General features: G+C 45.5%; 1 protein-coding gene across 1 annotated transcript in view; it reads right to left on the reverse strand.

The window, feature by feature from the left end:
* Window positions 1–4761: 4761 nt before the first annotated feature.
* MAP3K20 (mitogen-activated protein kinase kinase kinase 20) overlaps window positions 4762–17298 on the reverse strand; it is a 90846-nt gene continuing 78309 nt past the window's right edge. Inside the window, exons 16-19 of the mRNA XM_058027648.1 lie at window positions 13537–13653; window positions 11900–11974; window positions 10718–10868; window positions 4762–6442 (exon numbers count right to left, since the gene is read on the reverse strand). Of these exons, the coding sequence (XP_057883631.1) occupies window positions 5763–6442; window positions 10718–10868; window positions 11900–11974; window positions 13537–13653 (1023 nt within the window). The 3' untranslated portion in view covers window positions 4762–5762. The remainder of the gene's footprint in view (window positions 6443–10717; window positions 10869–11899; window positions 11975–13536; window positions 13654–17298) is intronic.

Here is a 17298-nt window from a genome sequence, read left to right on the forward strand (position 1 = left end):
ATGATGCACATTATGGGAATGCAATTACAATGCTCATTTGGTTACCCTGTAGCCATTCCACAAAATGCATAGCAAAAAATGTTGATCAAAAGTAGCTGGTTTTGATATGCAGCAGCCACTTTCAAAAGTGCAAGATCCCAGCTCTTTCATTGTTGGGCTTTGATTTTTATTTTCCTTTGAAAACACAAATTACATTTAGTCACATCATAAAGAAATCACTTACAAAATATTCTGCAAATGTATAGCTGTGGGAAACAGAAGGCTATCAGGAAGTAACCAAAATACTTACTGTAGTCTGTTTTTTTGCCCTCTTCTATAAGCTTTGCCACTGCCTTTTTGCAAGTGTTGATTTGCATTGCTTCCAGCAGCCTTCAGCAAGCTGTGGTTGCTGGGAGAGGATGAGGGTGAGAGGAGAGGTGGTGGCATAACCTCCTCCCCAGGGATCTCTCTCCCCAGGCAGCTCTCTCAGCAGGGAGGGAGGGAGGGGAACAAGTAGAAAGCCTCCCTCGGGGCTCGCTAGTGCCCGCCCGGGGTCCCCAGGGCACATCTCAACTTTTCAAGCCCTTGGGATTTTTCCACAGCATGAGGGAAATGTCTTTTTTTGCTGCAGGGAGCCCTCACCTTGCTTGCTAAGGCAGGGAAGGGAATGCGTGTGAGGAGCCCCGGGTACACTGTGCTTTCTACACTGCACCATGTCCGTGTCTCCGCCCGCCGGCCCCTGCCAAAGAGCGCCGGAGGTGGCCGGGACGTGTCCCAGAGGTGTCCCGGAGGTGGCCGGGACGTGTCCCAGAGGTGTCCCAGAGGTGTCCCAGAGGTGTCCCGGAGGTGTCCCAGAGGTGTCCCGGAGGTGGCCGGGACGTGTCCCAGAGGTGGCCGGGACGTGTCCCGGAGGTGTCCCGGAGGTGGCCGGGACGTGTCCCGGAGGTGTCCCGGAGGTGGCCGGGAGGTGTCCCGGAGGTGTCCCGGAGGAGGCTCCGGCCCCGGGCCGGGGCTCTGGGAGCGCGGGAGGTGCAGCAGGGAAGGGCTGCACGCTGCAGCCCCAGCTCGCCTTCCTCCCAGGGGGACACTGCCTGCCGGCGCCATTCCTCTGTCCTCTGAGTTGTTAATCTCAAATGCCCTGAATTTACATTCACTCAAACGTGATCTTGGCAGACCCTTATTAGTGTTATTGCCTTAATAGACTTCTCCTCTCTAACCTCTAAATTTTTGCAACAAACTGGCTTGAACTTCTAGGCATGGCAATTCATTAAATAAGAATATTATGTAAAAACCTTTCTATGGTGGACACATATACAGAAAATAATTCTGTCAGATGTAATTTTCAGAGGTAGCACAGCTATTTGATTCCATTTAGTGACGTGAGGTGCCAGGAGGTCTCTCAGTTTGGGGTTTTTCCACAGTTATATAAGTCACTGCCCATCTTTCCCAGTCTAAAGTAATAATAATTATTATTATTATTGCTATGTCAAAGTGCATTCTCTAGCACAATCAAAAAAATCAATTGCATATATTTGATGTACAGTCCAATGTTCTTGGCAGCAAGTCTGCAAGTTACAGAAAGTCTTAAAATACATGGGGTTTGATCCTGAGCAGCATCAACTGAACGAAAAGCAGGACAGAGGTGAGGGGTGCCATGGCTGGGGGCTGTTGTTCCCCGTGAGGCAACCTCTGCTCAGTAAATCAGCTCAGCAGGTTGCCAGATTCTGGTCAGCATGCTGTCATACATGGCCAACTGCTAGAAAATAATCCGTGGAAGCAGATAAGATAGAGAAAAACTGCAGTAGCCAGTTTTTTCTTTAAAAAGTAAACCATGTCCAAAACCACCCATCCCCATTTCACAGCAAGAAAGCAGGTTCTCACGGGGCAGTCCCTCAGTCATGGCAGAGCTGGGGGAGGCACAAATGGCACTCTCCCCTCCCAGCTGAACTGGGACTTGTCCTGGCTGCATGCAAACAAAAGCAGCCCGTGTCTGCAGGCCAGGGCAGTGTTTTTGCTCCAGGGAGTCTCACATTCAGTGCTGCCCTGCTAAGGAGCAGGGTTTCACAGGCACTTGAATGCCAGCTGGTTCACAGCACAGCAGCACACCTCTGGCCTCTGACCTGCAGGACACAGGGGACAAGCTCCTGGAGAGTGCAGTGCCACCCTGAGCTGCTGCTCTGGCTGTCACTCCCTCTATGGAGCAGCTCCCCAGGACACTCCTCTCTGACAGCCAGTCCTGTAGCAGTGCCAGGTACCCCTGTGCTCTTAAGAAGCCAATATACAACAGGGTCAGACCCAGCTCTGGGCCACCAAGCTAAAGAAGAATGATTGCTACCCTCAGTGGTGACTGCTCTTCATTCTCCTGTTCTTTCCCATTTTTTAAGACATTCCTAGGTTTATGGGAAGGACAAAAAAACAAAAACAAAAACAAGAAAACCACATTGAAAAATCTGAACCACATATCTTATTGGCAGAAAAGAAGTCTTTTTGCTCATGATATGAAGACATCAGCAGTGGAGGTAAAGCTGTAAAATTTGAGAAAACCGAGGACCGTGATGCTGAGGTTAACCTGCTCTTCCAATCTGAACTGAGCACTGCTTCCTCCCTCACAACCCACCCACAGGGTCAAGAACCAATTGCCGGGGAAATATGCTGCTGTTTACCCTGAAACTTTCCTGCTGATGTCTGGCATCCAGAGAGAGCGAGGCAGCTCTTGTCATTCCCACAAGATCCAGAGTAAAATGCTGCTGAATGAACAGATAAAATGCTGCTGAATGAACAGAAAGATTCTGTGTAAGCTCTGGCAGCAAGTCTCACATTAAAAAAAAAAAAAAAAAAAAAAAAAAAAAGAAAAGAAAATCTGATTTTGTAAATATTCTCTCAATAGGATGAAAATACTCACTCACTTTGGACGTCCAGTTCTGAATCTGCCTTCATGAGCTCTTTGCTGTTTTTCATCATCCACTCCAGCAGGCATCTCAGAGCTCGCTTCTTACAATTCAGAGCATTTTAAACCCTGGAAGGGGAAAATGCAAGTACCTTTTGGGGATTAAGAAAATGTCAACATCCAAGCATGGAGATATGAAGCCCAAGAGAAAGAAAAGCCAAGAAACCAAGGGGCAGCTCTACAGCAGTGGTATTTTGTGCCCCTTGGAGAGTCAGCCATGGAGGGAGGGTCTGGCAGCTGCAGCACTGCCAAGGATATATGTGTGGAGGGAGGATAGTGTGTCCAGCTCCTCGCATGCAAACCTAGACATACTGGTACTTCAATATGGTTGCCTTTAACAGATTTGTAAGAAAATTCTAAATGAACATAACATGGCTCCTTTCCAAAGAGCATTTCCTGAGGCGTAGTTGCCCAAGACAGTCTGATTTTACACATTGCTGTGCATGGTCTTCTAGCTGCATGTTAGTAAAACATGACAAAAAAAGGTTCAGCTTTGTAAAGTACTGGGGGTATGTGTAAAAATGTAAACACATTTTTATTTATAATGAATTATCATCAAGATAGGGAGTAACCACATTAAAAGTGACAAAAAACAAGATAGAAAACTAAATCTTGCTAAAATTTTTTTTCACAAGTTCATTCAGTGTTGCTTTAAGCAGCAATGCTGGTACAGCAAAAGGATTTCTAATCAGTCACTGATGCATGATTGTTTAATTTTAATGGGCATGATCAATACCATCCGCTCCTTCTTTAAATGCTAATGAACACTTTAATACAACAGATGTGGACAAACAGTACATTGCAGATTAAAATTAGGCACGCCATTAAATAGCTTACAAACAGCAGAGGAATCCTGCTGGACATCTTGACGAACAACCACAGACAGCTGATAAATCTTGAGCTGCCACCACCAACCCACAGCATCTCAGGCTTGTACAACTGCACCGCCATCCTGATCACCCTAGAAGAGAAAGGTGACCTTCCAAACTCTTGCAATCCCTTTCTTAGGATTTGTACAGGCCCAACTGTGATTCCTGAGATGCATATCCAAATTTTAGTAACACAAGCACATTCTGAGCAACTACTCTCAGTTGGTATTCTCCAGTCCATTTTGGTCATGGCAAGAAATGTCAGGGAAGGATCTCCAACCTAGACAAAATCCCAGTCCCCTGCTTGTGACAGAGAAACATCCAGTGCTGGATTGTCCATGTCCCTCAAGTTAGTTGTCAGGCTCAGTAAACCAGAGTCAGAAGCTGGGTTACTAACTAGCTTTCAGCCAGTTTGAAGCCAACAAGAAAATGGCAAACTTTGATACCAAAGGGCATCACATGCAGCTGAATTCTCTTCAAGGTAAAGCTTATATTTTTTCTGCTCTAAACTGTTGTCAGAGGAAAAGGCACTTGAGTGACAGAAATCCAAATCCTGATACCTGGTGTCATTTGTGTCTTGCTCCATTGTTTTTGGTGGATCTGTCCTGAATTCATGAAATGTGAGTCCCAGTCCGCTCTGGTGGGTAATGGAAACTCACCCCAGGGCTCAGCCCTCACTGGGGCCGGTGGCAATCAGAGAAAGGAGAGCTGCAAGTACCCACAGGAGTGGCCTTTGTGTGGAGCAGGGACTTTACATGTCCTTTGGACCATCCAGTGACAGGGCTGTGGTGAAACCCCCTCACCCTGAGCAGGTGACGTGCCTGCAGCTCTGCTGGCATCACTCACCATGGTGTGCCAGCAAGGGATGGGTGCTGTGCAGCACCCTGTTCAAAGCATCTCTAATTTACAGTTCCTGGGCTTTCAGAGGGTACCAAGCAATGCTTTGGGTTCAGCTTCCTTTATCTGTTTCTTCCTTTTTTTCTCTCTTGCATCTTGTGAAACCCAAACTTTTTTTTCTCCTTTTTAATTGTGTAAAATCAACTTGGAGTGAAAAGGCCACGAAGAAACTTTCTGACGCCAACTGAGTCTAAGCTGTGTCTTTGTTCTCAGCAGAGCTAAAGACCACATTAATCAGAAACTTTGCTGACCTTGTCTTTACTACCTGAATACTGAAAGACAAAAGCGACACAGTCTGGCCACATTTAAAAATTCAATTAAAAAATACCAGCTGTACAGGGATACATATTATTATAGACCTCAGTGGGGTTAGTTGTAACTATGATAAAGGCAATGCCTTCTTCTCATTCTATTTTAATTTTTTTCCCCCAAAAGATAAAAGCCTAGTTTTTGATTCTCCTTCTGATTAAGACAACTGTGTACGTGACAGAGTGTGCTCAGTGGTGTTGGGTAACTAATGTTGGGGCTTTTAATAAGGAACAAAGTAAGAAATTCCTGAGAAGGAGAAGTGGAGAAGTTAAGCTACTGAAGTGGACCTGAAGAAAAATGTCCTTGTGTCCCTTTTTTTCAGACTATGCTGAAATACATACCTCTTCCTATAGCCCTGGCAGAAGCAGACTAGACAAGGGGTGAGAAGACCCTGCTTAGAGCTGGATTCAACACCTAGAAGCAAAGTGAGGTGAGGAGAGAGGTAACAGCACAACTCTCCCAAGGATGAAACTGAGAGCCTTTCACTGTGGCACCTGGTTGTGCCTTACGGATTTTATTTTTGACATATTATGCAAATGAGTGGATGTCCAGTCAGCTGAGAACATGAGCAGCCAAACAGAGGGGAGAAAACCAAACTGAATTCCTTGGTGCCGACAGTGACCCCAGGAGAGGTGGCAGCTCTCCCTGTCCGCCGGCAGGCCCCAGCCAGGCGGGTACCAGCTTCGGTGCAGCAAATTGAACAGGAGCAGGCAAATCTTCTCTAGGTTGAACGTTCAGTTAAATAAAGGGCCAAATTCCTCTCAGAACGTCCTCCGGCCCCGCCAGCTCCCCCTGGCTCTCTCCTTTCCAGGCTTGCCGGCGGCCTGCCGGTGGGGTTTCCTTGCGTGCTGCACCTTTATCCACCCGCCCTCGCTGGCTCTGCTCTCCCCTTCGCCCCTCCTGGGCTCGCCGTCACCCTGCGGGGGCATGCCAGGGATGGCCGCGGGCTGCGGAGGGGCGCGGGGGTACCTGCGGTGCTGGGAGGCCGCGGGGCCCGCGGGCAGAGCAGTCCTGCCGGGCCTTGCCGAGGGCCGCGGCGGCGCCGGGGAGCCGGTGCCGCTGCGCCGCCCGCCCGACGAGCTGCGGGAGGCAGCGCCGTGCGAGGCCGTCCTGCCTTGGCCGCCGGACCTGTCCCTCTCGGAAGGGGTGTCAGAGGCCGTGCTGGAGGCGCTGCTGCCTTTTGAGTTCAAGTGCAGATTGGAAAGGTTTCTCATCAAGCTGTGCGACAGGGGAGAGGAGTTCCTCGAGTGGCTGATGGACGTGAGCTGCTGGCTGACGGGAGCGCGCGTCCTCCGCACGGCCGCGGCGTACGAGTCCTGGCTGCGCAGGTAGGGCAGGTACTGCGTGACCGTGCTCGGGCTGTGCGGGTGGCCGTGCTGCAGCGAAATGGCCTTGGCCAGCTGCTGCATGCGCAGTGTCTGCATCCACTGACTGTCCGTGCCTGCCGAGGGAAGGGAAACAGAGTCAGCTTTCTGTGAATCGATGGAAAACCGCTCTCAGGTTTACCGAAGGTGTGAGGTTACGTACCGGGGTTTCTCTTGGAAGAACCTCAAACCACCCTTCCCCTCCCAGCCTTGCAGCAAATAGTCCTAGATTTGAGTATGTTCAGTGTTATGGTTGAACATAATGTTGGGCTTTTAAAAGAGCAAGTGATACAAATATTTCTGATGCCACTGCAGATTACGGAGCTTAGACTAGAAACCAGTTACTGAGCCATCCACCTGGCTCTTCAGGTGGGTTCCCACCCCCAGGTGACTTCTGGTCATTTGAACCCCGCCTGGTTTTAAGCATGCCCTGTGATGCTCTTGGCAACCTCAGCAGATTTCTACACAGCTTTCATTAGAACAGAGCCTGGAGACCTCTGGAACCGACACAGAGGTGACCCCAGGGTACCAGTACTGCTGTAACATTGCCTTCCAGCTGCACCTCTCCCAGCTGGTACAGTCGTGCTGTTCGCAGCCCAGCACAGAGAGGAAGCAGTGCAGAGCCAGTGCAAATCCCAGCTGCGGCAGCCACATTCATCTCCTCTGCCTCCAATTTCTTTTCAAACTGCTACACACCATAAAAACCAGAGCTACTTTAGTTGCTGTTGCTACTACAAATTTAGAATTCAATCTACTTTGCATCCAGCTTCATGCAGAAAACTGACTCTGTATGTAGAAAAGTCAGTGAGGCATTAGGCTTCAGGCAGGCTGGCTCAGACAGTGCTTAACTGAGAGCAACTCAGGGTATTACAGTTCCCTCTACACCTACTGTCACAGCCCTGGGGTTGTAACAAAAGTTGTAGCTTTCAGAGATCACACTGAAGTGGTTTTGAAAGTCAGTCCTGTGGTTTCCATGAAAGCCTTTAGCAAATACAATAGCTGTAAATTTTCCATTTGAACTGCAAAGGCTGCCTGGTTTGCTACTTTGTGGGTAGAGCAGAGAACAGGAATTCCTCTTATCTGAGGCCACAGGTCTGGCCAAAGACTCATGGGGAGCAGCTAAAATAATTTTGTTCTAGAGAGATTTGAATTATTTGTCCTAAAGATTGCTAATATCATTCCAACAAGAAAGCATAACCCTCTCTGCCTCTCGCTGGAACTCTTCATTGACCATGGGGAGTTTTGTGGGAGCTGGATAGCAGCTCTGTCCTCATTAGGATTTCTCCTGTTAAAATGTAATGGATGATCTCTTCCACTCCTCTTTTCCCCAGACTTTGTTTGAATCCAAAGAGATTTAAATCACTTCAACTTATTGTCAAGTATGTCAAAAGGAAACTGTCTTCCCTGTCATAGTGTGTATGACACTGACACAGCAGATAGCTCCACCTGCGCTTAGAGGTGAACCTTCTTTCACAGAAAGACAGATGGGAATTGCCTCCTCTGCTTCTCAACCTCCTTGAAAGTCTTGGTTTCAAAAGAAACATGCATGCCACCATGTACTTGCTAGACACTATTGCCTCTGCCATTCCCCCATGCCCTCCAACCAAGGCTGTGGATGTAAATCACAGACCTCATAAACCTGGAAACAGCAGGCTCAGGACTCAAGTTTGGATCTTCATTTGTTATCAACACTCAGGTGGCCATCACACGTGCCATGGGACTAGTGCTGATCTCCCTGAACAAGGGGCTTCCTTCAGGCTGCTCAGTCCTGGCTCCTTACAGCCAACAGCAGCTGCCAGCCCAGGATCCAGCTGCCCAGCAAGGATCTCCAGTGTGCCCTCTGGGGCTGGGAGAAGGGGCTTCTCATGCCTCTCATGGGCTGGGGGGCTTCTCCCTCACGTGGTCTCTGAGCCACCAGCTCTGTGCACTGAGCTCTGTGTGGTAGCCCATAGAGGTAGTTATTTTAGCCTATTAGACAGGTATTACCCTTACCTTTGTGCTTGGATTTGGTGGTCTTTTAAACCTGGGATAGGTGGTCTGGTAAAGAAGACAGGCCAGAAGGTTTGCTAGAGCTGAGGCACAGCTTTCATGCTGGCTGGTAACCCACCTCCTTTGAACAGTGCCTATTCAATTGGCTGCTGACAAAACATTAGTGCTTCCATGTAACTCCTCCAGTGTGCCAAAGGGACAGACAAGCTCTCCCACCACTCACTGAAAAAAAAGCAACCATTTGGGTTTACAGCAGCTGAGCCAACCTGTGAAGATACACACCACACTTGGTATGGCTGCAGGGCTCATCACCCCAAAACCAGGGTAACCTCTATCTGCAAAGCTAATCTGGAGTAAAGATGTATCTTTTAGGACATGTTCTAGATTTCATTTGCATTATAAAACATGTTGCAAATGGATCACAATTGCTTAGGAATAAGCACACTCATGTTAGATGTGTCTGCAGTCCAAACCCAGCACCTCTCAATTCACAGGGCCATTCTTTTACAGTTGCTAGTAGTGTAAAAAATTGAGAAATTCCTCCTCTGCTCACTGGTGTCTTGTTCCAGCTCCTGTACTGCCCCTCAGGTGTCCCAACCCAAGCATTTCTGCAGTCCTACCGTGAACTCAAAGTGAAAAACAGCTTGGCTAACAAACATCTTTACAAAAACAACAGCAGGTCTTAAAGGCAGAACTGTGCTAGAGTCAACTGAGATGAGAGTGAATCTGTCAGCAGCATAAATGTATTAGGAAATGAAAACTGCATTGTAGAGCCCACTGCATTATTAAACGTACCTCGCTGACCAAATTAAGCCCCAGAAGCCATAACAAACACCATTCCAGAGGTCAGACAATGATGAGCCAGGGCTGGCTCAAATGGGCAAGCTGAGCTGTGGAGGAAGAATGCTGTGGGAAGATTTCCACAATTCCTCAGAGAGGAGCAGGATGTCAGGAGCACTTGTGCCTGCCAGGCTGGCAGGACTGTACTTGTCAAACTGTGCATCATCCTCAGGGCACTTTTTGTCTCTGAGGCTACAGCCTCAGTATGTGTATCCCCCTGCAAGAGCCCTGGCCAGAGCAAGAGCACCCACACATCTCTAACAGGAGGTGCCCTTTGTCCAAGCACCACATCTGTGCAAGGCTGTGTGCTGGGTGGCTAAGGGTGGGAGGGAAGAGTGGGCTAAAGCACTCCAGTTGAGTGTGAGCTTCTCACCATGGACTCCTTCCACCCTGCTTCCTACAGGAGCATACAGGGCATTCCCCCTTACCCTTCAGAGACAGGCAACAGGCAGCTCTGCCAGAGGGAAAAATGGATCTGATGGTCACCAATGTAAGCAAGTTAATCAGGGACATCAAGACTGGAGGCAGCCTGTGCTGCAATGATCATGCATTGGAAGTGTTTGCAGTCCTGAGGGACATGGGTTGGGTAGTTAGGCTCATGAATTTTAGGAAAACGGACTTCCAGTCCTCAAGGACATAAGGAAAGGATCCCCTGGGGACAAGGGAGTGGAATAGAGCTGACAGATCTTTAAGGAAGTCTTTCATAGAGTGCAAGAGCTCTTCAGGAGCAAGAAACTGGGCAAATAAGGTAAGAGACTGGTGTGTCTGAGTAGGGAAGTGCTGGTAAAAGTAAGGGGGGAAAAGCAAATGCACAGGAAGTGGAAACAAGGACAGGTAGCCTGGGAAGAGTATAGACATGAAGTCTGGTTGTATAGGGATGTAGTGAGGAAGGGCAAAACAAAGCTGAAACTGAACCTAGCAAGGGATGCAAAGAATAACAAGAAGGTTTTCAGCTATGTTAACAAAATAAGAAGTTCAAAGAAGAGGTACCACCCTGATAAACAGCACTGGAAAACTGGTAACAACAGATGGGGAGAAGACTTTGTCTCAATCTTCAATGTCAGCCCCTCTTCCCACACCTATCAAGTCAATGGACAGCAGGATGAGGACTGGGGGAACTTCCTGATCTTAGCATCAGTGGACAAGGGAAGAGCTACAGATGTCATTTATGTGGACTTCTCTAAGGCCTTTGACATGATCCTCCCAGCATCCTTCTCTCTAAATTGGACAAAGATGGATTTGATGGGTGGATGTTAGGATAAGGAATTGGCTGAATGGTTGCATCCTGAGGTCAACAGCTCAGAGTCCTGGTGTTCATCAGGGACAAGTAGTGTCCCTGAGGGTCCATACTGGGACCAGTGCTATTTATAATCTTCATCACTGACATACAGAGGGATTGAGTGCACCCTCAGCACACCTGCAGGTGACACCAAGCTGAGTGGGTGACATGCATTGACTTTTTGCTGTCCTCCCCATACATGCCCTGCCCATGTCAGCAGTAAAGTTCACATGTGTTGACTTACCCGAGTCAGATCTGCTCCGTGAATTCCCCTCCGAACTGGGCAGCGAGGTCTGGATCAGGAGCTGCACTGCCTCAACCTCATCCTGTGCTTTCAGCTTGCTCCAGCAGATAGCCTGGATGTGCCTCGTGCTTTTGGGAGCTCTAACATCACTCTGCTCAGGAAGGACACAACAAGTGTGAGGATATAACAACAAACACACAACACACTAAACTCCCCTAGGAGGGAACTTCCACTAGTGCCTGGGTGGCAGCAGTTGTTTCAATATAGAGCCTGTTTTGCAAAACCACTTAGCTAGTTCTCAAATATTTTTAGACTCTAGATAATTTTGGCTGGTACTTGTGATTATGCTAAAAATGTGGTAGTGAATAACTGCTTCAATTCTCGTACCCTGCGGAGGAAAGATCTGAAGGCCTTCCTCTAAAACACAAAAATACATTTTACTTGTTCTGTTAATGAGGATCAAATGTGCACTACTTTCTGCTAAAAGAGGTAGGACTAAGGTATTTTTGCAGAGGGACCCCCAACAAAATTTTCCTGGAGTATCCTTCAGTTTGCTGTTAAGGACCTATGACTCCTGAGAGAAACTTCAGCCTGAAAGAAAACTACTTTTTTACTTCTGGCAAAAGCAAGCAAGGTCCAGGATTTCCCCATTGCTCCATCACTGCCTGAATGCTTGGTCAGGACAGAGCTGGAATCTCATTTATTAACCTTCTTCTGACATACAGAGTTAGTTTTTAAAAAATCAGTATTGCAAATCAGAAACTGCAAACTTTTTTTACAAAACTAATTTCTATCACATCAAATTGTATTCTGGGTTTTATTTTATCTTATTCTTATTTCTCTCTCTTTTTTTTTTCCTATTTCATCTCTGCTCTCCTAATTAGCACATCACTGAAAAGAGAAAAACCAGCCTCTTTAAAAAATGCAAGCAACACTGACCATTACACTTCAAGCAAAAGGAGCTTTCATCCTTGGGAAGAAGAATCATCCCAGGCAGCAGTCTGAGGCCATTGTCTCTGTAAACTTCATTCAGCTTTTGCTCTGAACTTGATACTTTACAACTAATTACAGGCTGCTGAGAACTTGATTATAGGATATAACAAAGCCAGAGGATGTTATTTCCACACCTCCTGTGTAGGTTTTGTCCTGGATCAACTATTTTATTTGTTTCTTAGAGCTTACCTCATACGTAACAACACATTCTACAGACTGGTGCTCTTCTATGCCCACAATCCATTTCTCCATTACAAACGGTGGCTGGAAGAAACATGGTGGGAGTTTTATAAGGTGCTCTTCATCTCCCAACTTGTTTCTAAATCACCCAGAAGGGATTTACATTGGCCTCTTTTCATTTATTCCTATATTGCTAACATCAATAGTTTCCTTAAAATTCTGTGAGACAAAGCAGTATAATTTTGAAATTTTTACTTCCTGGTTTACAAAAGGAAACTGAGAAGAGATTTCCTTACAAAACACACAGCAGATGAGACAACATGGAATATTTTCAGGGGGGCATGAACCTTTTTCAGTTTTGTGCATGTACACTTTTTCTTCTGCTAGATTTACAGAGGAAAGCAAGAACAAATATCTAGAGATTCTCAAAGATATTTCTTGACAAATATAAAAATGTTGAAGTATGTGAAAAGTTAATGTTACTGTATCTAGTTGTTAGTTTATTTAACTTCATGCCTTTTTTAAAGCAAAAATTGAAATGTCCAAGATTAAAATTAGACAGAAAAATAATGATAGTAATAAGAACAGTAATAATAACAAAAAAAAAAAAAATCACAAGTGTTGTTCCAGAAATCACTAACCATAAAAATAGTGTTAGCATTGATTAAATATTAGAATCTTTTTTGGCAAATACACCTATGTCACATTTTCCTTAAAATTCTGACTGTTGACAATCTGTTTTACATTTTTTCCTTTAGAAAAAATGACTAAAAGTTCCCCCCCCAATTTTGCCACAAAAATTCACAGTTAAAAGCACTCAAGAGTTTGGGTGTTTTTACCAGTGCACATTAGAGCAGCATTCTAATTGGCAATCAAGCTGTATATTTTTTCAGTTAGAAATTTATTTTGTTAGCTATTATCAAGTGGAGCATATTAATAAAAACAAACAATTAAAATAATAGCTAACAAAATGCCCTCTGCATCAACAAAACTTCTGTTCCTTAGGGAAAAGCAGTCTAAATGCTTATTGGTAAATATTTACAGGCAGGTTCTGACACAGGGTAAAATGCTCAGTGACAATGAATTGCAGATGTTCAGTGCTGCACTGTCTGCGATGGATTTCAGTCTTTGCAATTCACTGGTGCATGAAAGAGAGAGTTTTAGAACCAGATAAAAGTTCTAAAACCACAAAAAAAAAAAAAAAAAAAAAAAAAAAAAGAGAGAGAGAGAGAGAGAAGAAAAAAGAAAGAGAGAAAAAAAAAAAAAACTCAACAAAACCCCCCAGACAAATCGCATGATGTTTCTGGAACATTTAAATTGGTTTCTTCTCTTGAAAAATAAATCAATTTTTGCAACATTCTTTTCATTAAAATGGGTAATAAATTCAGAGGATATAACATGGAATTAAAACAAGAAAATATAAATTAGTTCCTTCTCTTATTTGTCTATTGTAAACATTATTGTCAGCTTAAAGGAGAACCAAAATACCTAACTCCTATTATGATACAATTCTATTTAAAATGTGCATTTTATTTAAAAGCTGTCAAGAGATTGAGCTTCTGCAAGCACAAAAGTCGACTGCTGTGGTATTTTAATGTCTTTGTTTGAGATCTGTGAATTCCTGAAAGCTTTAAGGCTGTAAATACCTTTGTCATCTTTAAAATCTCTACATCAGGTAGGTTAGTGTTGAATGTCACATCTTTTATGTAGGTTATTGCAATTTCATCCCCGTCCATCTCCATGTACATTTTCCATTTACAATCCTATGAATAATAAAAAAAAGAGTGCTGGATTGTTAGAATACAAATAGGAAAAGAAAACCCAACAACAAAACCCAAAATGAAACAAAACTGAAAGCCGAAACAACTGATATCTAATCCTCAATATATGAAGGGAAGAAATAACCCAGTGAGAAAGTTAAGGGGCATGTACACATTTTATACATGTTTGCAGTACGGTGTTGATAATGGAAAACTCTCATTGTCTTGTTCCCTCTTCTCTCAGCTCACCCTGTGAGGCAGCTGCCACCTTGATAGGTCTGGATATCTTCTCAGGTGTGGTGTCCCTGAATGGCCTCAGCTGGACAGACAGCCTGCTGGAGCATGTGCCTTGGGAGCTCTGCACACCCCAGGGCAGTGGAGGGACAGGGCAGTGATGGGAGCCACCACCTGGGGTCACAGCCAGAGCTGACAGCCAGGCACAAGGACATTGTCCCAGTGAACCCAGCAATGAACGGAAAAAGTCTGTGCAGCACCTTCAAGACAATCACTCAAATAATGGGCAAAAGGATGAGCTTGTTATCACAGCCCAGTTATTTCAGATACTGAGAGCCCAGTGAGGCACTGAGCATCTCAACTTCTGCTTGCCTCCAACTGCATTTTAATGATAAAGAAGCTCAACTGAGAAAATAATCACAGTGAGTCTAATAAACCACAGCAATAAAAGATATCCTTAAACAATCCCCTGATCTGAACAGTGACAACTGGCAGCATCCTGCAGGACATGCCATATGGACTGAGTGCTGGAGCTGGGGTTTGTGTCTGTGGCCAGGGAGGCTCTCGCTGGGGACCAGAGACTGCCTGTCCATGGTGCAAACCAGCCAACATTTGCTGACTGCCTGACAGGTGCTTTGGGGATGAGATACTGTGCAGTGCACTGAGCTCCTCCAAAAATCAGTCCCCTGAAGGACCACTCTGCCACTGAAGCAAAGTGTCTCCACCTCCATACAGGGAGGAGGGAATCTTCCCTTCACAATGCAAGAAGCTCCTCCAGATGTGCCAGAGGTTCAGGGGTCTGTGTCTGCCACATGCCACCTGTAAGGCAGGTGTGGGCTCAGCGCTTGCAGAAGGCAGTTTTCACCTTGGTTTTGCTCAGAAAAACTTTCAGTGGGGACACAGGTGGACACTTAGGGCCATGGGCTTCTGTAAGCAGTTATTTGCACAGACAAACGTGCAGCAGCCTAAAAGTCACCCATTTGCACAGGTGGTGCAAATCTGTGGTGTCTGCACGTGTGTCTCTCATAAGTGTAACACAGGAGCTCAGCCCTCAGAAAGCTCAAAGCTTTCGATCACATATTGAATTGGCAATTCCAAATTAAAAGAAAACTGAAATACAATCATTTCAATAAACTGCAACAAGAAATTATGTTTATGACAGCATTTGGCTGTGTGTGTCCATCTGTCTGCTTTGAAAGCTTCCACATTTTACAAGCAGAGAGGCCGTGCGAGATGGTTTTTGCACTGCCCTGGTGCGAGTTTGAGCTATGGGAACTGCAGTTCAGTGGTCAGGGCACCAACCAAAACTCAGAGGCACCAAGTTCAGTTTCCAGTTCTGCTACTGGCTTCCTCTGCAACCTGTTCAGGTGCTGAAATCACCCTGTGCCTCCATTTCCTTATCACAGACTGTATCTCCTTGCACGTCTCTGTTCTGTCCTGTTTTTCACACTTGTGAGCTGACCCATGGAAATGCCTGTCCTGTCCCAGGCAGGTCCAGCACTGTGCACTGGCTCTGACATGAGGAGGGCACCTGCTTTGAAACAGAACAGCAACAGCAAAGTGAATTGTCTCTGACTCCTTCTCATCTCTCAAACTGTGCTCCTCTCCCTGCCCAATGTTCTTGTTGCCAGACTTTTTTGCAGGAGATTCATGGTAGTGCAAATCAAACCTGAGGTTACAGACAAGATGCTTGATGACATTTTTAAGTGTTACAAAAACACCAGAGCCAAGAAAAGAAAAAAATATCAACATAAAGTACTATCCTCCAGTTAGTTCAGCACATCTCCTGCCATCTCTGAGTCATACCAGTGCCAAGCACTTGAGAGCTAGAGCTGCACCTTGTGCCAGGGCTCCCATGCCCTCTTGACTCAGGATTTTGTGCTGTGCACTCACATTTCCCTGCAGACTAGATCTGACAAATATGATCTCATTTTAACAAACAAAATAAATCAATAATAATACCATTATTATCAATAATGTCACTAATATCAATAATAATCAATAAATCATCCAGGGTCTGGCAGGGGGTGGGCACTGCCACTGCCCGTCCCCTTGCCAGGTTGGCTGCACAGGCAGCATCCCTCTCCATGCAGTCATGGACCAAAGTGCCCCGTGCAGGGGTGGATGCCTGAGGCCTGCACAAACACTGCCTTCCCCACCTCTGAACTGCATCTTCACACTAACACACACTCTCCTGTCCCTCAAATCCAGCCCCCGAACCTTTAGGTCCTCTTTGGAGCCCTTTCCAGCCAGACTGTGCAGATACCAAGATACCATAACAGGATACCAGGGGAGAGGAGGGGAAGGGAAGGGAAGGGAAGGGAAGGGAAGGGAAGGGAAGGGAAGGGAAGGGAAGGGAAGGGAAGGGAAGGGAAGGGAAGGGAAGGGAAGGGAAGGGAAGGGAAGGGAAGGGAAGGGAAGGGAAGGGAAGGGAAGGGAAGGGAAGGGAAGGGAAGGGAAGGGAAGGGAAGGGAAGGGAAGGGAAGGGAAGGGAAGGGGCAGCAGGCAGGTGACTTTAGAATCAAGGCACTTAGCAAATATCTAAGATCAGTAGGTGATTACTTGTCCTACAAACCTAGTAACCATTCTGTTCAACCAAACAGTAAATAGTGCAAGATTTGTGTGCTGTAGAAAGGAAGGGACATATTTCCCTGTTTTCTAACGGAGTTCCAGATTCTTATAATAGGAGATGCTCATCCATTTAAGCAAAAATTTGGCTAGAAAAACCAAGCATATGAATTTCAATTCTTTGATGAGCTGTAGCCATATGACTTCTTAGATCAAAACTACATTTAGTGCCAGGAATATGTGGGAAAATAACTTGGAAATGGCTTGTTCAATGTGTCTGGTTGATAGATATGCTTACATAAGTCCTTCAAAGAGACTTCCCTGGATATCTTGTCATTCAAGCATTAAAATACCTCCCAATATCTACCTGCTTGATTTTGATCTAAATAAAAAAATCAGCTTTTTGTTTTACAAAATTATCTAGTTCCAGAACTGAAAGGCACAACGTGCAAAACTTTGTATGAAAACATTTCCAAATAACACTTTGACAAAGCAAATAAATCAACAGCCTCTGAAAATTACTGTAGAAAACAAAAGCAAATCACACATGTATTTGAGCTGCTTCTTTCTCTTTGAAACAGGAAGTAAGAACACTTTAAAAATTAAGTCTCCAGCTTACTGTGGTGACAATACTCCTTTAACCCCATATGCGTTTATGTCTGCAAAAAAAACCTGAAAGGAAAATGAAAAAGATCAGGCACAGGCTCTAAACAGCAAACACATATCCTGCAACAACAGCTTAAAACCTTTTCTAGGGAGGCACTTCATTTTTCAAGGGGGCCCAAATCATGGATTCATTTTAAAATCAGTGGTTGCAATAAACTTTTTTGTTTTTTAAAGATTGAA

This window comes from Melospiza georgiana, chromosome 7, assembly GCF_028018845.1.
Source record: "Melospiza georgiana isolate bMelGeo1 chromosome 7, bMelGeo1.pri, whole genome shotgun sequence".
NCBI classification, from domain to species: domain Eukaryota; kingdom Metazoa; phylum Chordata; class Aves; order Passeriformes; family Passerellidae; genus Melospiza; species Melospiza georgiana.